Below are 22,482 nucleotides of genomic sequence, written 5' to 3' on the forward strand. Positions count from 1 at the left end.
CCACACATTACCCACATTCGTATTACATATTGGTAGTGGGAGGGGCAAGTTACACTTACAGTATATCATGTAAGTGTAATGTTGGTTATAATTACAATCACAGTTTTACCGCATACTCATCCTCCCACTGGTGTTCCATCTGAAAGTTCTCAGCAGCCGTGGCCAGAGTCTAGAAAACACAAAGATAACACGCTAAAAATGTATACTTTACATACAGTATCTCGGTACCACGGGTGGCGCAGTGGTCTAGGGCACTGCATAGCAGTGCTAGCTGCGCCACCAGAGTCTCTGGGTTCGCACCCAGGCTGGGCTGGGTTCGCGCCCAGGCTCTGTCGCAGCTGGCCGCAACCGGGAGGTCCGTCGGGCGACGCACAATTGGCATAGTGTCGTTAGGGAGGGTTTGGCCGGTAGGGATATCCTTGTCTCAGTATGTAAAATGTAATAAAATGTATGCACTCTACTGTAAGTCGCTCTGGATAAGAGCGTCTGCTAAATGACTAAAATGTTAAAAAAAAAAAAAAGTAAAAATGTACCACTAAATTTTGACTTACTGTCTGAAGACCAGTCAATCCACATTTGGGATGGCACCTAAAACCTTCACAAACTTTTACAGATGCACAATTGAGAGCATCCTGTTCGGCTGTATCAATAAATGGTACGGCGGGCCTCCCGGGTGGCGCAGTGGTCTAGAGCACTGCATCGCAGTGCTAGCTGCGCCACCAGAGTCTCTGGGTTCGCGCCCAGGCTCTGTTGCAGCCGGCCGCGACCGGGAGGTCCGTGGGGCGACGCACAATTGGCATAGCGTCGTTCGGGTTAGGGAGGGTTTGGCCGGTAGGGATATCCTTGTCTCATCGCGCTCCAGCGACTCCTGTGGCGGGCCGGGAGCAGTGCGCGCTAACCAAGGGGGCCAGGTACACGGTGTTTCCTCCGACACATTGGTGCGGCTGACTTCCGGGTTGGAGGCGCGCTGTGTTAAGAAGCAGTGCGGCTTGGTTGGGTTGTGCTTCGGAGGACGCATGGCTTTCGACCTTCGTCTCTCCCGAGCCCGTACGGGAGTTGTAGCGATGAGACAAGATAGAATTACTAGCAATTGGATACCACGAAAATTGGGGAGAAAAGGGGATAAAATTAAAAAATAAAATAAAATAAATGGTACGGCAACTGCACCACCCGCAACCGAAGGGCTGTCCAGAGCACGGTGTGGTCTGCCGAACACACACTGCCTGCCCTCCAGGACACCTACAGCACCCGATGTCACAGGAAGGCCAAAAACATCATCAAGGACAACAACCACACGAGCCACCGCCTGTTCACCCCGCTATCATCCAGAAGCCAAGGTCAGTACAGGTGCATCAAAGCTAGGACCGAGAAACTGAAAAACAGCTTCTATCTCAAGCCAATCAGACTGTTAAATAGCCATCACATAGACTTGAAATCGCTGCCCACTTTAATAATATTTACATATTTTGCATTACTCATCTCATATGTATATACTGTATTCTATCCTATTCTACTGTATCTTAGTCTATGCCGCTCTGATATTGCTCACCCAAATATTTATATAAACTCAGCAAAAAACAGAAACGGACATTTTCAGGACCCTGTCTTTCAAAGATAATTAGTATAAATCAAAATAACTTCACAGATCTTCATTGTAAAGAGTTTAAACATGGTTTCCCATGCTTGTTCAATGAACCATAAACAATTAATGAACATGCACCTGTGGAACGGTCGTTAAGCCACTAACAGCTTACAGACGGTAGGCAATTAAGGTCACAGCTATGAAAATGTAGAACACTAAATAGGCCTTTCTACTGACTCTGAAAAACACCAAAAGAAAGATGCCCAGGGTCCCTGCTCATCTGCGTGAATGTGCCTTAGGCATGCTGCAAGGAGGCATGAGGACTGCAGATGTGGCCAGGGCAAAACATTGCAATGTCCGTACTGTGAGACACCTAAGACAGCGCTACAGGTAGACAGGACAGACAGCTGATCATACTCGCAGTGGCAGACCACATGTAACAACACCTGCACAGGATCCGTACATCCGAACATCACACCTGCGGGACAGGTACAGGATGGCAACAACAACTGCCTGAGTTACACAAGGAATGCACAATCCCTCCATCAGTGCTCAGACTGTCTGCAATAGGCTGAGAGAGGCTGGACTGAGGGCTTGTAAGCCTGTTGTAAGGCAGGTCCTCACCAGACATCACCGGCAACAACGTCGCCTATGGGCACAAACCCACCGTCGAGCAATCCAAGAAGGCGTAGCAGTGTAGACGTGTTTTGTTTCGTCCTCTCGTGCACGTTTGTATTTTTCGTATTCCTTGTACATATAAAAAAAAAATAATAATTCTATCTCTTTTCGATTTTTCATTCGATTATACCTTCCGGTAACCTACCTCACCCAATGTGATACGGAATCGCTATTATTTTTTTAACTTTGGAACACATTCAAGAACCCCCAGTAGCTAACCAGCTAATCAGCTACAAGCTATTTAGTCATTTTTAGCCGCTGCTAGCAGCTTTTACCTTCTGCACAGACACCAGCCCTGTTATTAGCCTGGATATTACTCACCAATTTACCAGCATCGGACTGTCTCTCGACAACAACGCCGGATTCCTGCCATAATCCCTGAGCCAATACTTCTGATCCTCACAGCTAGCTTGCAGCTAGCGCAGCTAGCGCCACTGCCACGAAGCTAGCACCAGTTAGCAAACACAATTCTACAATTATAACCTCTCTTTCGCCATCGCCATCCGGCTTGGATTCTCTGTCGACACGACCACGTCTGGTCTGCAGACGAATACCCCATCCGCTGTGCCCTCAACCGGCCTCCGTCTGAGCAGACCCCCTCCGTCTGAGCAGACCACCCCCCGGGCTACTAACTTTAAACGCCGCGTGCTAGCGTAGTGGCGGCTTCCCTGCTCCATCTACGGCTGCCCCCTGGACACTACGATCACTTGGCTACATAGCTGATGCCTGCCGGACTGTCCATTAATTCACGGTACTCCATGCTGTTTATTTGTGTTTTATCTGTCGGCTCTGTTTTTTAACTCAGGATCTGTGTGTAGTTAATCCGACCCTCTCTGCCTAGTCGTCGCCATTTTTACCTGCTGTTGCTGTGTTAGCAGACTAGCTGCTGTTATCTCACCTGTTGTTTTAGCTAGCTCTCCCAATCAAGACCTGCAATCACTTTATGCCTTACTGTATGTCTCTCTCAAATATCAATATGCCTTGTATACTGTTGTTCAGGCTAGTTATCATTGTTTTGGTTTGCAATGGACCCCGTAATTCCACTCTCCGTACCTCTAATACCTCCTTTGTCCCACCACCCACACATGCGGTGACCTCACCCATTGAGACCAGCATGTCCAGAGATAGAACCTCTCTTATCATCACCCAATGGCTGGGCTTGCCTCTGCTGTACCCGTGCCCCACCATACCCCTGTCTGCACATTATGCTCAGAATCTATTCTACCACGCCCATAAATCTGCTCCTTTTATTCCTCGTCCCCAACGCTCTAGGCGACCAGTTTTGATAGCCTTTAGCCGCACCCTCATCCTACTACTCCTCTGTTCCTCTGGTGATGTGGAGGTAAACCCAGGCCCTGCATATCCCCAGGCACCCTCATTTGTTGACTTCTGTGATCGAAAAAGCCTTGGCCTCATGCATGTCAACATCAGAAGCCTCCTCCCTAAGTTTGTCTTACTCACCGCTTTAGCACACTCTGCCAACCCTGATGTCCTTGCCGTGTCTGAATCCTGGCTTAGGAAGGCCACCAAAAATTCTGAGATTTCCATACCCAACTATAACACTTTCCGTCAAGATAGAACTGCCAAAGAGGGAGGAGTTGCAATCTACTGCAGAGATAGCCTGCAAAGTTCTGTCATACTTTCCAGGTCTATACCCAAACAGTTCGAACTTCTAATTTTAAAAATTTATCTCTCCAGAAATAAGTCTCTCACTGTTGCCGCCTGCTACCGACCCCCCTCAGCTCCCAGCTGTGCCCTGGACACCATCTGTGAATTGATCGCTCCCCATCTAGCTTCAGAGTTTGTTCTGTTAGGTGACCTAAACTGGGATATGCTTAACACCCCGGCAGTCCTACAATCTAAGCTAGATGCCCTCAATCTCACACAAATCATCAAGGAACCCACCAGGTACAACCCTAAATCCGTAAACATGGGCACCCTAATAGACATTATCCTGACCAACTTGCCCTCCAAATACACCTCTGCTGTCTTCAATCAAGATCTCAGCGATCACTGCCTCATTGCCTGTATCCGCTACGGGCCCGCGGTCAAACGACCACCCCTCATCACTGTCAAACGCTCCCTAAAACACTTCTGCGAGCAGGCCTTTCTAATCGACCTGGCCCGGGTACCCTGGAAGGATATTGACCTCATCCCGTCAGTTGAGGATGCCTGGTCATTCTTTAAAAGTTACTTCCTCACCATATTAGATAAGCAAGCTCCGTTCAAAAAATGCAGAACTAAGAACTGATATAGCCCTTGGTTCACTCCAGACCTGACTGCCCTCGCCAGCATAAAAACATCCTGTGGCGAACTGCAATAGCATCGAATAGCCCCCGCGATATGCAACTGTTCAGGGAAGTCAGGAAACAATACACGCAGTCAGTCAGGAAAGCAAAGGCCAGCATTTTCAAGCAGAAATTTGCATCCTGTAGCTCCAAAAAGTTCTGGGACACTAGAAAAGTCCATGGAGAACAAGAGCACCTCCTCCCAGCTGCCCACTGCACTGAGGCTAGGTAACACGGTCACCACCGATAAATCCGTGATAATCGAAAACTTCAACAAGCATTTCTCAACGGCTGGCCATGCCTTCCTCCTGGTAACTCCAACCTTGGCCAACAGCCCCGCCCCCCCCCGCTGCTACTCGCCCAAGCCTCCCCAGCTTCTCCTTTACCCAAATCCAGATAGCAGATGTTCTGAAAGAGCTGGAAAACCTATACCCATACAAATCAGCTGGGCTTGACAATCTGGATCCCCTATTTCTGAAACTGTCTGCCGCCATTGTCGCACCCTCTATTACCAGCCTGTTCAACCTCTCCTTCGTATCATCTGAGATCCCCAAGGATTGGAAAGCCGTACCTTCTCCGCTGTGCAATCCGGTTTCCGAGCCGGTCACGGGTGCACCTCAGCCACGCTCAAGGTACTAAATGATATCATAACCGCCATCGATAAGAGACATTACTGTGCAGCCATCTTCATCGACCTGGCCAAGGCTTTCGACTCTGTCAATCACCATATTCTTATCGGCAGACTCAGTAGCCTCGGTTTTTCTAATGACTGCCTTGCCTGGTTCACCAACTACTTTGCAGACAGAGTTCATTGTGTCAAATCGGAGGGCATGTTGTCCGGTCCTCTGGCAGTCTCTATGGGGGTACCACAGGGTTCAATTCTCAGGCCGACTCTTTTCTCTGTATATATCAATGATGTTGCTCTTGCTGCGGGCGATTCCCTGATCCACCTCTACGCAGACGACACCATTCTGTATACTTCTGGCCCTTCCTTGGACACTGCGCTATCTAACCTCCAAACGAGCTTCAATGCCATACAACACTCCTTCCGTGGCCTCCAACTGCTCTTAAACGCTAGTAAAACCAAATGCATGCTTTTCAATCGTTCGCTGCCTGCACCCGCACGCCCGACTAGCATCACCACCCTGGACGGTTCCGACCTAGAATATGTGGACATCTATAAGTACCTAGGTGTCTGGCTAGACTGCAAACTCTCCTTCCAGACTCATATCAAAGATCTCCAATCCAAAATCAAATCTAGAGTTGGCTTTCTATTTCGCAACAAAGCCTCCTTCACTCACGCCGCCAAACTTACCCTAGTAAAACTGACTATCCTACCGATCCTCGACTTCGGCGATGTCATCTACAAAATAGCTTCCAATACTCTACTCAGCAAACTGGATGCAGTTTATCACAGTTCCATCCGTTTTGTTACTAAAGCACCTTATACGACCCACCACTTCGACCTGTATGCCCTAGTCGGCTGGCCCTCGCTACATGTTCGTCGTCAGACCCACTGGCTCCAGGTCATCTACAAGGCTATGCTAGGTAAAGTGCCGCCTTATCTCAGTTCACTGGTCACGATGGCTACACCCACCCGTAGCACGCGCTCCAGCAGGTGTATCTCACTGATCATCTCTAAAGCCAAAACCTCATTTGGACGACTTTCCTTCCAGTTCTCTGCTGCCAGTGACTGGAACGAATTGCAAAAATTGCTTAAGTTGGAGACTTTTATCTCCCTCAACAACTTTAAACATCTGCTATCCGAGCAGCTAACCGATCGCTGCAACGGTACATAGTCCATCGGTATATAGCCCACCCAATTTACCTACCTCACCCCATACTGCTTTTATTTATTTACTTTTCTGCTCTTTGCACACCAGTATCTCTACTTGTACATGATCATCTGATGATTTATCACTCCAGTGTTAATCTGCTAAATTGTAATTATTCGATTTATTGCCTACCTCCTCATGCCTTTTGCACACATTGTATATAGATTCTCTTTTTTTCTACCATGTTATTGACTTGTTTATTGTTTACTCCATGTGTAACTCTGTGTTGTTGTCTGTTCACATTGCTATGCTTTATCTTGGCCAGGTCGCAGTTGCAAATGAGAACTTGTTCTCAACTAGCCTACCTGGTTAAATAAAGGTGAAATAAAAAAATATATCAAATTAAAAAAATTTAAATATATTTTAAAAGGTTGGACCAGACAGGACTGGCAAAAAGTGCTGTTCACTGACGAGTCGCGATTTTGTCTCACCAGGGGTGATGGTCGGATTCGCGTTTATCGTTGAAGGAATGAGCTTTACACCGAGGCCTGTACTCTGGAGCGGGATCAATTTGAGGGGGTGGGTCCGTCATGGTCTGGGGCGGTGTGTCACAGCATCATCTGACTGAGCTTGTTGTCATTGCAGGCAATCTCAATAATGTGCATTACAGGGAAAACATCCTCCTCCCTCATGTGGTACCCTTCCTGATGGCTCATCCTGACATGACCCTCCAGCATGACAATGCCACCAGCCATACTGCTCGTTCTGTGCGTGATTTCCTGCCAGACAGTAATGTCAGTGTTCTGCCATGACCAGTGAAGAGCCTGGATCTCAATCCCATTGAGCACATCTGGGACTTGTTGGATCGGAGGGTGGGAACTTGCAGATGCCTTGGTAGAAGAGTGGGGTGACATCTCACAGCAAGAACAGGCTATTCTGGTGCAGTCCATGAGGAGGAGATGCACTGCAGTACTTAATGCAGCTGGTGGCCACACCAGATACTGACTATTACTTTTGATTTTGACCCCCCTTTGTTCAGGGACACATTATTCCATTTATGTTAGTCACAGGTCTGTGGAACTTTTTCAGTTTATGTCTCAGTTGTTGAATCTTATGTTCATACAAATATTTACACGTTTAGTTTGCTGAAAATAAACACAGTTGACAGTGAGAGGACGTTTCTTTTTTTGCTGAGTTTATTCTTAACTCCATTCCTTTACTTTAGATTTGAGAATATTGTGTGTTAGATGTTAGATGTGTGTTAGATGTTAGATGTTACTGCACTGCTGGAGCTAGAAACACAAGCATTTCACTACACCCACAATAACATCTGCTAAACACGTGTATGTGACGACATTTATTTTATTTTATTTGAATTGAATCAAAGTAGAATACCAGAGGATCTACGGATAGTCACCCCCCCCCCCATGCCCCCCCCCCTTCCACACACTACTGTCTCACTAACTCTGAAACACACAAGCAAGGGGGTAACATGATCTGTGCTGTTGATAACAGCTATGGCAGCTACAGTAGCTACTTTATGATGGTGGCCATGCCAAGACACTAATCACATCTCACATTGCATGCAGAGAGCACCTTTATTTCAATAAATGATGTACATTGAGTGTACAAAACATTAAGAACACCTGCTTTCCATGCCATAGACTGACCAGGTGAATCCATTTGAAAGCTATGATCCATTATTGTTGTCACTTCAATCAGTTTAGAGATACGTTAAAGACAAAGGAGATTATTGTGGACTACAGGAAAAGGAGGACCGAGCACACCCCCATTCTCATCGACGGGGCTCCAAGTTCCTTGGCGTCCACATCACCAACAAACGAACATGGTCCAAGCACATCAAGACAGTCATGAATAGGGCATGACAAAACCTTTTCTCACTCAGGAGACGGACAAGATTTGGTATGGGTCCTCAGATCCTCAAAAGGTTTTACAGCTGCACCATTGAGAGTATCTTGACTGGTTGCATCACTGCCTGGTATGGCAACTACTCGGCCTCCGACCGCAAGGCACTACAGAGTTAGTGCATACGGCCCAGTACATAATCGGGGTCAAGCTTCATGCCAACCAGGACCTCTATACCAGGCGGTGTCAGAGGAAGGCCCTAAAAATTGTCAAAGACTCCAGCCACCCTAGTCACAGACTCTTCTCCCTGCTACATTACGGCAAGCGGTACCGGAGCCCCAATTCTAGGTCGAAGAGGCTCCAAAATAGCTTCTACCCCCAAGCCATAAGACTCCTGAACAGCTAATCAAGTGGCTACCTAAAATATTTGCATTGGCCTCCCACCCTCTGGAACGCTGCTGCTACTCTCTGTTATTATCTATGCACAGTCACTTTAATAACTCTACCTACATATTACCTCAACACTGGTGCTCCGACACATTGACATTGAATCTGTACCGGTACCCCAAGTATAAAGCCCCGCTATTGTTATTTACTGCTGCTCTTTAATTATTTGTTATTCTTATAGCTTACTTTTTGGGGGGTATTTTCTTAACTGCATTGTTGCAAGGCAATCAAACATGCGAAATGTTGGTATAGGGACAAAGTGGAGTCGCAATTCAATGGCTCAGACACGAGACGTATGTGGCAGGGTCTACAGGCAATTACGGGCCACAAAAAGAAAACCAGACACCGACATCTTGCTTCCAGACAAACTAAACACGTTCTTTACCCGCTTTGAGGATAATACAATGCCACCGACGCTTCACGCTGCCAAGGACTGTGGGCCCCCCCTCTCTTTCTCCAAGACCGACGTGAGTAAGACATTTAAACGTGTTAACCCTCGCAACGCTGGTGGCCCAGACAGCATCCCTAGCTGCATCCTCAGAGCATGCGCAGACCAGCTGGCTGGTGTGTTCACGGAAATATTCAATCAATCCCTATCCCAGTCTGCTGTCCACACATGCTTCAAGATGGCCACCATTGTTCCTATACCAAAGAAGGCAAAGATAACTGAACTAAATGACTATCGCCCGTAGCACTCACTTCTGTCATCATGAAGCACTTTGAGAGACTAGTCAAGCATCATATCACCTCCACCTTACCTGTCCCCCTAGACCCACTTCAGTTTGCATACCACCCCAACAGGTCCACAGACGATGCAATCAACATCACACTGCCCTATACCATCTGGACAAGAGGAATACCTACTGAATGTAAGAATGCTGTTCATTGACTACAGCTCAGCATTCAACACCATAGTACCCTCCTAGCTCATCATTAAGCTTGAGGCCCTGGGTCTCAACCCCGCCCTTTGCAATTGGGTCCTAAACCTTCTGACAGGCCACCCCAAGGTGGTGAAGGAAGGAAACAACATCTCCACTTCGCTGATCCTCAACACTGGGGCCCCACAAGGGTGCATGCTCAGCCCCCTCCTGTACTCCCTTTTCACGCATGACTGCATGGCCAAGCAAGCCTCCAAATCATTCATCAAGTTTGCAGATGACAACAGTAGTGGGCCTGATTACCAACAACGACGAAACAGGGAGCCCACAGGGAGGAGGTGAGGGCACCTCAAAAAAAACAAAGGAGATGATCGTGGACTTCAGGAAACACCAGAGGGAGCACACCCCTATCCACATCAACTGGACAGTAGTGGAGAATGTGGAAAGTTTTAAGAACACATCACAGACAAACTGAAATGGTCCACCCACACAGACAGTGTGCTGAAGAAGGCTCAACACCACCTCTTCAACCTCAGGAGGCTGAAGAAATGTGGCTTGTCACCTAAAACCCTCACAAACTTTTACAGGTGCACAATTGAGAGCATCCTGTCGGACTGTATCACCGCCTGGTACGGCAACTGCACTGCCCACAACCGCAAGGCTCTCCAGAGGATGGTGCGGTCTGCACAACGCATCACCGGGGGCAAACTATCTGCCCTCCAGGACACCTACAGCACTCGATGTCACAGGAAGGCTAAAAAGATCATCAAGGACAACAACCACCCGAGCCACTGCCTGTTCACCCCGCTACCATCCAGAAGGCGAGGTCAGTACAGGTGCATCAAAGCTGGGACCGAGAGACTGAAAAACAGCTTCTATATCAAGGCCATGAGTCTGTTAAACAGCCATCACTAACATAGAGAGGCTGCTGCCTACATACAGACTTTAGTAAATGGATCACTAATCACTTTAAATAATGCCACTTTAATAATGTTTACATATCTTGCATTACTCATCTCATATGTAAACTCAGCAAGTCCTCTCACTGTCAACTGCGTTTATTTTCGGCAAACTTAATAACATATGTAAATATTTGTATGAACATAACAAGATTCAACAACTGAGACATAAACTGAACAAGTTCCACAGACATGTGACTAACATAAATGAAATAATGTGTCCCTGAACAAAGGCCGGGTCAAAATCAAAAGTAACAGTCAGTATCTGGTGTGGCCACCAGCTGCATTAAGTACTGCAGTGCATCTCCTCCTCATGGACTCATGGACAGATTTGCCAGATTTGGCAGTTATTGCTGTGAGATGTTACCCCACTCTTCTACAAAGGCACCTGCAAGTTCCCAGACATTTCTGGAGGGAATGGCCCTAGCACTCACCCTCCGATCCAACAAGTCCCAGCCATGCTCAATGGGATTGAGATCCGGGCTCTTTGCTGGCCATGGCAGAACACTGACATTCCTGTCTTGCAGGAAATCACACACAGAATGTGGCATTGTCATGCTGGAGGGTCATGTCAGGGTGAGCCTGCAGGAAGGGTATCACATGAGGGAGGATGGCAGCAGTGTATGTGCAAAGTTTTAGACTGATCAAATGAACTATTGCATTTCTGTTCAAAATATTGTATCAAGACTGCCCAAATGTGCCTAATTTGTTTATTAATAACTTTTAATGTTCAAAACTGTGCACTCTTCTCAAACAATAGCATGGTATTATTTCACTGTAATAGCTACTCTAAATTGTACAGTGCAGTTAGATTAACACGAATTTAAGCTTTCTGCCAATATCAGATATGTTTATGTCCTGGGAAATGTTCTTGTTACTTCCAACCTCATGCTAATCGCATTAGCCCACGTTAGCTCAACCGTCTCGTGGAAGGGGAAGAAGTTTTTAACCTCTCTCCCTCTACTATAGCCATCTTTGGTGATTGGACTGAGAGGGATGGAAACACAGACGGCATGCAGCTACCACATTTAACAATGTGTGATTCATTCACCATTACATCATCATTTAAAAAAAGTGAATGATCTTTGTTTCATATTCTTGTTTGTGCTAAGGTTGATATGAATAGTACTGATGAATGTATTATAATTATGTTGGTAAGGTTGACTTGAGTGAAATATTGTTACGTTTTTTTATGCTTTGGTATTGTAATATTTTCTGTAATTGGTATCATCACCTGCTGTTTACATTTCAATAGCTAAGTTGTTTATGAATTATACAATTGTCAGAAAGTGAGGATAAATCAGGCTAAAATGCTGCAACATTGGACGCTTTGTGATGAGACTCCAAATTATATTGGAGATATGGCCAAAGAGTATCTAATACCAATGATCGAGGTAAGACATAGCTATAATTTACTACTTCTGTTTGATGCCATTATGCTATTGTATGTAATTTGAGCATTGGTTTGATTAGCCAATGTAGGTAACTAGCTAGCTATGGTGGAAAGGTTGATTTGAAGCAACAAACGTATGTAGCCGATCTGAGTTCATGCCTGCATGTTAGATAGTTCATAGATAACCTTGAATTCAATTCTGAATTTGGCTGAGATAATTGAAACAAAATAAGTATTCTGAGGGTCAATGTTGTCACAATGAGTTAGCTAGCTAACCAGCTAGCCAACTTGTGCCATGGCTGGGCTGCTCGGACAATACGTGAACCAGGGAGCCTGACTGGCAAGCTAACTACTAACGTTACAACGTCAACTAACGAAACAGATAAAATTTCAATAATTACATTTTGAATATGGCTTAGATATGGCTGAGAACAAAAATATATTGAGCGTCAATGTTGTTGGGATATAACGTTAGCTAGCTAGCTAGCTAAAAACCTGTGTAGCTGGCTGCTAAGATACGAGTGAGTAGCTAGGTTTTAATTTTGCATCAAAGCTCAGTACATATAACAAATAGATTGCCAATAAGGACATGCTGCATTTCTCACTTTGAATGAGACTGCATGATCTGTAATCATTTCGTATTAATCCTGAACGAATCGTGAATAATGCTGAGTGAGAAAGTTACAGAGGGTCGAATATCAAACCCCCAAGACATGCTAACATCCCCTGTTGGTAATGGTGAGAGGTTAGCTTGTCTTAGGGATATGATTTTTGACCTTCTGTAACTTTCTCACTCATCATTATTCAGGATTCATTCAGGATTATCCGTAATCATTAATGTAGATGTATTTAGAAATAATTCTATTCTTATTCACAATAAAAATGACTCCAAAATGACACAATCAATTATTTACAATTAATTTCTGTTGGGCACAAACTAATCAGAAAACAACCAAAACAAACTGCAAAATGCATCCAACAAGTTTGTAAAGTCACAAGCTTGATGTAGTCATTGCGTGATAGGAATATGGGACCAAATATTAAACTTTTGACTACTTTATTTATAAAAATAATTAGTACCCCTTCCTTTTTTTAAATAGATTTTTGGGGTATTTCTTGTTAAACAAAATCTCTTAATCTGAACACATCTATTAGTATAAAATAATATAATTTACCTTTTTTTGCATACAATATAGCTCAGTGTTTGAATTTTTTATTTTATACTGTCGTTATTGCTCGTCTTTATCAAGGGTGTCAATAATTTCGGACCCCACTGTATATTAGAAGGGGTTCAAATACAAAATATATTCATACTTCATATTCCAGCGGAAGATGAGAGAGTTGTGTCTCTAATCTACTTCTGCTCAAAGCAATACATGCACAGCCATACAGTATATCACTCCTCTCTGTTACCAACCTGCACCTCACATTACCATGGTCTTCTAGCCATCCCCTGGTCCTGGCCTGGCCTGGCACATCTCACCTCAGTTATCTACAAGTGGAACCTAACATTCTGTACATGGACCCCCCATAAGACTTGAAATAACATTAATGTGATTACCCCCATAAGATACGTACACCCAAGAGTCACTGTCATTAATTTCAATCCCTCTCCACTCCATTGTGGTGCATTATCGTAGCAGTGGCATCCTCAAGGCTCAAGCACACCTGATTCAAAAGCTCAACTAGACATCAAGCCTTTGCTGTTGGGGGTACATGAGGAGCATAGAAACAGTGTGTCTTACTTCCAGAGCGGCAGCCCTCTTCAGTAACAGCTGTTCTATGTTCCTGGCTGCCCTAGCCACTAGTTCCTCTGCAATGTTAGACTCTACTGTGTACAGGTTCTGGTTGTCCAGGAAGATCTAGAGAGAGTGAACATACACACTGGTTACACATACTGTCATAGTGTCCCTTGATAGATATCCATGTTTTATTTTATATAGTGATTACTATGCGTTATAACATGTTATGAAGGGTTAGGTCACCTGTGTGAGGCTCTTCCCGGCACTGGCTGTGTCTGCCAGTGTCACCAGCTCTATCTGTATCTGATCCACCCATTCCTTTATCCTATAGGACAAGAGAGAGGCACAAACAACCAATCAGATCACAAAAACAAACATCCCATACCGGTAGTTCAATTAAATAACTCCCTCCTCACCTAAATTAGCCAGCGTTTATGTTACTAGTAGCTGCCTATCATCTGCCAACATCCCTGTCAATCAGATAACTTTAGATGGCTTCAAAGCCAATATAACCACATCAGACGACTCTCACAAGAATGGAACAACCTGTCCAGTCCAATCACTCAACAATCACTCTAATACAATGTCACCCAATAAGATCACTGGCCTAGCCGTCAACACTGCCAGAGCCAATCAGATCATACTCTCAGGGGTCAAAGGAAAAGTCAAACAATCAAATACTTATTACTAGGTTCACACACAATGTCAACAGGTAGCCGTCTCAAGCTGGGTCAGACCAATGAGATTCAGACAGTGATGTGTGTGGACAGGCCTCTGCATAAATCTACCTGTGTGTGTGTGCGTATGCATGTGTATGTGTGTGCATGTGTGTGACCTTGTTAGAGCAAACACAACCAAATGGGTCCACTTCATATTCAAGTGCAGTGGAGCCAAAAGTTTACTCACTGAGCTCTTGATAATATCACTACTGACATACAGCACCTTTGTCAGTCTCTGTCTCTTTCTCTCCATCTCTCTCGGCCTCTCTCCCTCCCCCTCTCTATATTCAATTCAATTCAATTCAATTCAAGGGGCTTTATTGGCATGGGAAACATGTGTTAACATTGCCAAAGCAAGTGAGGTAGATACTATACAAAAGTGAAATAAACAATACAAATTAACAGTAAACATTACACATACAGAAGTTTCAAAACAAAAAAGACATTACAAATGTCATTGTAACGGCTGTCCTCCTCCTCTTCATCCGAAGAGGAGGAGCAGGGATTGAACCAAGGCGCAGCGAAGCTTGAACACATATTTATTAAACAAGACGAAAAACGAACACGAACTACACTTGAAATGATACAAAATAACAAACGACGTAGACTGACCTAAACATGAGAACTTACATAGACACGAAGAACGCACGAATAGGAAATAGACTACATAAATCGAACAAACCGTATACAGTTCCGTATGGTGCAAACATAACACAAACACGGAAGACAATCACCCACAACGAACACTGTGACAACGCCTACCTAAATATGACTCTTAATTAGAGGAACGCCAAACACCTGCCTCTAATTAAGAGCCATACCAGGCAACCCAAAACCAACACAGAAACAGAAAACATAGAATGCCCACCCAACCTCACGTCCTGACCAACTAACACACATAACAACTAACATAAATAGGTCAGGAACGTGACATTACCCCCCCCATAAGGTGCGAACTCCGGGCGCACCAGCACAAAGTCTAGGGGAGGGTCTGGGTGGGCATCTAACCACGGTGGTGGCTCAGGCTCCGGGCGAGGTCCCCACCCCACCATAATCCATCCTAGCTTCCTCCCTCTAAGAATGTCCACCCTCCTTTTACCCCCACAAAATCCTCTTAATAACATCACTGATAGGGACAGCACCGGGACAGAGAGATAGATCAAGACAGAGGGATAGATAAGAATATAGAGGTAGATCAAGATAGAGAGGGAGATAATGATAGAGGGGCAACTCCGGACTGAGAGGCAGCTCCGGACAGAGAGACAGCTCTGGACTGATGGGCAGTTCTGGGTATCTAGCCGTTTAAGGCTGAAGGGCAGCTCATGGCTGACTGACGAATCTGGACGCTCATGGCAGGCTGACGGCTCTCGACGCTCATGGCGGGCTGACGGCTCTCGACGCTCATGGCGGGCTGACGGCTCTCGACGCTCATGGCGGGCTGACGGCTCTCGACGCTCATGGCGGGCTGACGGCTCTCGACGCTCATGGCGGGCTGACGGCTCTCGACGCTCATGGCGGGCTGACGGCTCTCGACGCTCATGGCGGGCTGACGGCTCTCGACGCTCATGGCTCGCTGGCGGCTCTGGCAGATCCTGTCTGGTTGGCGGCTCTGGCAGATCCTGTCTGGTTGGCGGCTCTGGCAGATCCTGTCTGGTTGGCGGCTCTGGCAGATCCTGTCTGGTTGGCGGCTCTGGCAGATCCTGTCTGGTTGGCGGCTCTGGCAGATCCTGTCTGGTTGGCGGCTCTGGCAGATCCTGTCTGGCGGGCGGCTCTAGCGGCTCCTGTCTGGCGGGCGGCTCTAGCGGCTCCTGTCTGGCGGACGGCTCTGTAGGCTCATGGCAGACGGGCGGCTTTGCAGGCTCATGGCAGACGGATGGCTCAGACGGCGCTGGGGAGACGGATGGCTCAGATGGCGCTGGGGAGACGGATGGCTCTGGCCGGATACGGCGCACTGTAGACCTGGTGCGTGGTGCCGGAACTGGAGGCACCGGGCTAAGGATAAGCACCTTCCTACTAGTGCGGGGAGCAGGAACAGGGCACACTGTATTCTCAAAGCCCACTCTATACCTGATGCGAGGTACCGGCACTGGTGACACCGGGCTGAGGACAAGCACATCAGGATTAGTAGGGGGAGAATATACAGTGTGTTCAGGGCTCTGGAGACGCACAGGAGGCTTTGTGCGTGGTGCCGGAACTGGAGGCACCGAACTGGATACACGCACTACAGAGAGAGTGCGTGGAGGAGGAACTGGGCTCAGGAGACGCACTGATAGCTTAGTGCGTAGTGTAGGCACTGTAGGTACTAGGCTGGGGCGGGGAGGTGGCGCCGGAAATACCGGACCGTGGAGGCGTACTGGCACTCTTGAGCATTGAGCCTGCCCAACCTTACCTGGTTGAATACTCCCGGTTGCCCGACCAGTGCGGGGAGGTGGAATAACCCGCACCGGGCTATGTAGGCGAACCGGGGAAACCATGCGTAAGGCAGGTGCCATGTATGCCGGCCCGAGGAGACGCACTGGAGACCAGACACGTTGAGCCGGCCTCATGACACCTGGCTCAATACCCAATCTAGCCCTACCAGTGCGGGGAGGTGGAATAACCCGCACTGGGCTATGCACTCGTACAGGAGACACCGTGCGCTCTACTGCGTAACACGGCGCCTGCCCGTACTCCCGCTCTCCACGGTAAGCCTGGGAAGTGGGCGCAGGTCTCCTACCTGCCCTTGGCCCACTACCTCCTAGCCACCCCCCAAGAAATTTTTGGGAATTACTTACGGGCTTTTTGGGCTTCCGTGCCAGACGCGTTCCCTCATAGCTCCGGTTCCTCTCTCCGGTAGCCTCTGCTCTCCTCAGTGCCTCCAGTTGTTCCCATGGCTTTTCGGGCTTCCAGCCACGTCTCCTTGCTGCCTCCTCAAACCACCGCTCCTGGGCTTTAGCTGCCTCCCTCTCTTCCTGAGAGCGGCGATTCTCTCCTGCCTTAGCCCAGGGAGCTTCTCCATTCAAAATCTGCTCCCAAGTCCAGAAGTCCTTGTTGCCCTGTCCTTTACTCCGTTGACTCCGCTGCTTGGCTCTGGTATGGTGGGTGATTCTGTAACGGCTGTCCTCCTCCTCTTCATCCGAAGAGGAGGAGCAGGGATTGAACCAAGGCGCAGCGAAGCTTGAACACATATTTATTAAACAAGACGAAAAACGAACACGAAATACACTTGAAATGATACAAAATAACAAACGACGTAGACTGACCTAAACATGAGAACTTACATAGACACGAAGAACGCACGAATAGGAAACAGACTACATAAACCGAACAAACCGTATACAGTTCCGTATGGTGCAAACATAACACAAACACGGAAGACAATCACCCACAACGAACACTGTGACAACGCCTACCTAAATATGACTCTTAATTAGAGGAACGCCAAACACCTGCCTCTAATTAAGAGCCATACCAGGCAACCCAAAACCAACACAGAAACAGAAAACATAGAATGCCCACCCAACCTCACGTCCTGACCAACTAACACACATAACAACTAACATAAATAGGTCAGGAACGTGACAGTCATATTATATATATACAGTGTTGTAACAATGTACAAATGGTTAAAGCACACAAGTTAAAATAAATAAGCATAAATATGGGTTGTATTTACAATGGTGTTTGTTCTTCACTGGTTGCCCTTTTCTTGTGGCAACAGGTCACAAATCTTGCTGCTGTGATGGCACACTGTGGAATTTCACCCAGTAGATATGGGAGTTTATCAAAATTGGATTTGTTTTCGAATTGTTTGTGGATCTGTGTAATCTGAGGGAAATATGTCTCTCTAATATGGTCATACATTGGGCAGGAGGTTAGGAAGTGCAGCTCAGTTTCCACCTCATTTTGTGGGCAGTGAGCACATAGCCTGTCTTCTCTTGAGAGCCATGTCTGCCTACGGCGGCCTTTCTCAATAGCAAGGCTATGCTCACTGAGTCTGTACATAGTCAAAGCTTTCCTTAAGTTTGGGTCAGTCACAGTGGTCAGGTATTCTGCCACTGTGTACTCTCTGTTTAGGGCCAAATAGCATTCTAGTTTGCTCTGTTTTTTTGTTAATTCTTTCCAATGTGTCAAGTAATTATCTTTTTGTTTTCTCATGATTTGGTTGGGTCTAATTGTGCTGTTGTCCTGGGGCTCCTTTGTTATGGAAGGTTTGGGAATCGCTTCCTTTTAGGTGGTTGTAGAATTTAACGGCTCTTTTCTGGATTTTGATAATTAGTGGGTATCGGCCTAATTCTGCTCTGCATGCATTATTTGGTGTTCTACGTTGTACACGGAGGATATTTTTGCAGAATTCTGCATGCAGAGTCTCAATTTGGTGTTTGTCCCATTTTGTGAAATCTTGGTTGGTGAGCGGACCCCAGACCTCACAACCATAAAGGGCAATGGGCTCTATGACTGATTCAAGTATTTTTAGCCAGATCCTAATTGGTATGTTGAAATTTATGTTCCTTTTGATGGCATAGAATGCCCTTCTTGCCTTGTCTCTCAGGTCGTTCACAGCTCTGTGGAAGCTACCTGTGGTGCTGATGTTTAGGCCGAGGTATGTATAGTTTTTTGTGTGCTCTAGGGCAACGGTGTCAAGATGGAATTTGTGGTCCTGGCGACTGGACCTTTTTTGGAACACCATTATTTTGGTCTTACTGAGATTTACTGTCAGGGCCCAGGTCTGACAGAATCTGTGCAGAAGATCTAGGTGCTGCTGTAGGCCCTCCTTGGTTGGTGACAGAAGCACCAGATCATCAGCAAACAGTAGACTCTCTATATCCCTCTCTATATCTCACTCGCTATATTTTTCTCTCTCTCTCTATTTCACCAGGATCACATTGATGGCATACCTCCTGACATCCTGGGCTGAGCCACTGTGGTGTTGCTTAGAGTAACAAAGAGCTCAGATGAAAACATCAGGGTCTGCCTACTAAGAAATGTTTTATTCCGTAACCTTTAGAAACATTGTGAAACATTGCACACACATGGACACACAAAGTGGGAGAGAGACAGGAAGAGAGAATATTGCATGCAGTTGGCTGGGGGTTGGAGTGGGATGTAGATGATTTCATTGTCATTCATTGTCACTCACAGACCACGCCACACACACACACACACACACACACACACACACACACACAAACATCCGTGTGTCATTTGCAGCTATTCACACAGTCCCTGAGAGTAATGAGTGTAATGAGGATTGTGACCGGGGACAGGGAATGAGATTGACGGGGAGGGGTGAGAGGAGGTGAGGTATAAGGAATAATTGTGTCCCAAATCTGTTTCTCCTCTCCTCCACTCCATAGTGCCGGAGATCTAAAGCCCTGAGATCTGAGCAGACAGTGTGTGTGTTTGTGTGTGCGTGTGCCTCCATCCATGCATAGATGTGTGTGTAAATATTACCCTACTAGACGGAGCTAAACAGACACGTCTTCCTTTTTCTATCTCCTAGCCAACTTTGGAGTACTTTTAATTTTTTTGTGTTTTTTCTTACATTACTTGCTCAGCATTTTCTTATATTATTATATAGATCAGTGGTCACTCAGAACTTTTTGCTGAAATTCCACTTCCCTGTCCTGTATCCTTTGTTTGAACTTCCCGAGGCAGCTCTATTCATCCCGGGGGCTGCACCAAAACACTGACGCCAGATAAGAGGTGGAATGAGTGAGACCCCTAGACTCAGACGTTCAGTCCCTGGACAATAAAGTAGACAAGCTCAGGGTGAGGATCTTCTTCCAGAAAGACATCAGGGACTGTAACATACTCTGTTTTACTGAATCATGGCTCTCTTTCCGGGTATATTATTCCTGTGCATTCAGTCAGCAGTTTCTTCGTCCAGGAAGAAAGAACTCTCAGAGAAATAGAAAGACGGAGGGATTTGTTTCATGCCTAACAACTCACAGTGTGATTAGTACAGGAACTCAATTCCTTTTGTTCTCCCTATCTGGAATACCTCACTATCAAATGAAGACCGCATGATCTCCCAAGAAAAATGTACTCGGTCACAGTCACTGCCGTGTATATTCACCCCCAAGCCGACACCGTGACAGCTCTCAAGGATCTACACTGGACTTTGTGCAAACTGGAAACCCCATATCCTGACATCGCATTTACTGTAACGGTGGACTTTAATAAAAGAAATCTGAGGAAAGCACTACCGAAATAATATCAACTCGCAACATGAACCATGGATCATTGCTAATATCCCTTCCGGGATGGCTACAAGGCCCTCCCCCACCCTCCCTTCGGCAAATCAGATCATGCCTCCATTCTGCTCCTCCCCACCTATAGGCAGAAACTTAAACAGGAAGCTCCCATGGTAAGGACAGTTTACCTTTGGTCTGACTAATCAGAATCTATGCTTCAAGATTGTTTGATACCTCGGCCTAGAAATGTTCCGGGTCAACTCTGAGAATTGTATTGACGTATACGGTGACTGGGTTCATCAGGAATTGCATAGAGGACGTTATTCCCACTGTGACAATTAGAATTGATCCAAACCAAATACCGCTGTCAGATGACAGCATTCGTGCAAAACTGAAAGCGCAAAACACAAGATTTAGCCATGGCAAGGTGATTGGGAACATCGACGTGTACAAACAGACCAGCTACGACCTCCGTAAGGCAATTAAAGAGGAAAAACGACAGTACAGGGACAAAATGGAGTTGCGACTCAACGACTCAGACACTAGACGTATGTGGCAGGGACTCCAGACAATCATGGATTATAAAGGGAAAGCCAGCCACTTCGCAGACACCGACACCTCACTCCCAGATGAGCTAAACACCTTCTTCACCCGCTTCAAGAATTTGTATACAGCCCCAACAATTTGTATACAGCCCCAATAGATCCACGGACGACGAAATTGCCATTGCACTGCACAATCTCACCTAGACAAAGTAAATACGTAAGAATGCTGTTTGTCAACCACAGCTCAGCTTTCAACACCGTAGACCCTCCAAGCTCATCACTAAGCTCAGGGCCCTGGATCTGTACCCCTTGCTGTGCAGCTGTGTCCTGGACTTCCTGACAGGATGACCCCAAGTGGTGAAGGTAGGCAACAACACCTCTGCCACATTGATCTTCAACACAGAGGACCCACAGGGGTGCGTGCTCAGCCCCCTCCTGTACTCCCTGTTCACCCATGACTGCGTGGCCATGCACATCTCCAACTCACAACACTGGTAGGCCTGATTACCAACAAACGAGCGGTCGCAGTTTGGGGCGAGCGGTCGCATTTGCATTCGCTCTGCATTCGCTCTGCAGGTAGTATAACTTTTATAACTTTTCATTACATTTCATTATAGTACAACGATTTAATTTGTCCAACCTTAGCAATTTCTTCTTAACTAGCTACATAGCCGTCTGTGTATCAAAGATAACTGCGTAATTATCGTATTTCGTCGTCTCGTTGTCCACTGCTATCTGCCCAGCAGCTAGCAAACGTCCACCGTCTACCGAATAGTAGTATAACTTTTCACTACATTTCATTATAGCACAACGGTCTGATTTTCATTTTCATTACAGTACAACGGTTTGACTTGTTTGATCTTAGCTAGCTACATAGCCGTCCTTTATCAAACATAATTGCGTCGTTATTGAGGTTCGCTAGCGAGCTATTTTCGTTCGAAATTAACGCAACGTAGCCAACACTGCCACCGAAGAGCATTGTAGAAACGATTACAATACAACGGAACGACTTGTTTTGTGTAGTGTTAGCTAGCTACATAGTTTTCTTTGCTAGCTTTGTATCTAAGATAATTGTGTAACTCTGAGTAATTATCGGTTAGCTAGCCAGCTAGTTTCGCCTGCCGCGCTGCCGTCCTCCTACCTAGCCAACACTGCTAGCTAACACTGCTAGCTAGCCAACTTCTACCGAATAGCAGCACTGTAGAAACTTACATTACAACGGAACGACTTGATTAGCGTAGTGTTAGCTAGTTGTCTTTGCTGTCCTTGTATCCATGATAATTGTGTAGTTTAGAGAAACTTAGAGAAACTGTCGAGGTCACCTAGCCAGCTTCACTTTCAACAACGCAGCTACTGCTAGCCAGGCTACTCCACCAGCCAGCAGTACTATATCATTTTAGTCAATAAGATTTTTAATTTTATTGATTTTTTGCT

At 46.3% G+C, this 22,482-nt stretch overlaps 1 protein-coding gene across 4 annotated transcripts in view; it reads right to left on the bottom strand.

The window, feature by feature from the left end:
* LOC129867000 (voltage-dependent calcium channel subunit alpha-2/delta-1-like) overlaps positions 1 to 22,482 on the bottom strand; it is a 138,276-nt gene that overhangs the window by 100,932 nt on the left and 14,862 nt on the right. For 3 of the 4 annotated variants that reach the window (XM_055940077.1, XM_055940076.1, XM_055940079.1), the window contains exons 2-4: positions 13,852 to 13,933; positions 13,612 to 13,728; positions 110 to 169 (exon numbers count right to left, since the gene is read on the bottom strand). In XM_055940077.1, the coding sequence (XP_055796052.1) occupies positions 110 to 169; positions 13,612 to 13,728; positions 13,852 to 13,933 (259 nt within the window). The remainder of the gene's footprint in view (positions 1 to 109; positions 170 to 13,611; positions 13,729 to 13,851; positions 13,934 to 22,482) is intronic. The other variant, XM_055940078.1, reaches the window with a different exon arrangement.

This window comes from Salvelinus fontinalis, chromosome 12, assembly GCF_029448725.1.
Source record: "Salvelinus fontinalis isolate EN_2023a chromosome 12, ASM2944872v1, whole genome shotgun sequence".
Lineage (NCBI taxonomy): Eukaryota > Metazoa > Chordata > Actinopteri > Salmoniformes > Salmonidae > Salvelinus > Salvelinus fontinalis.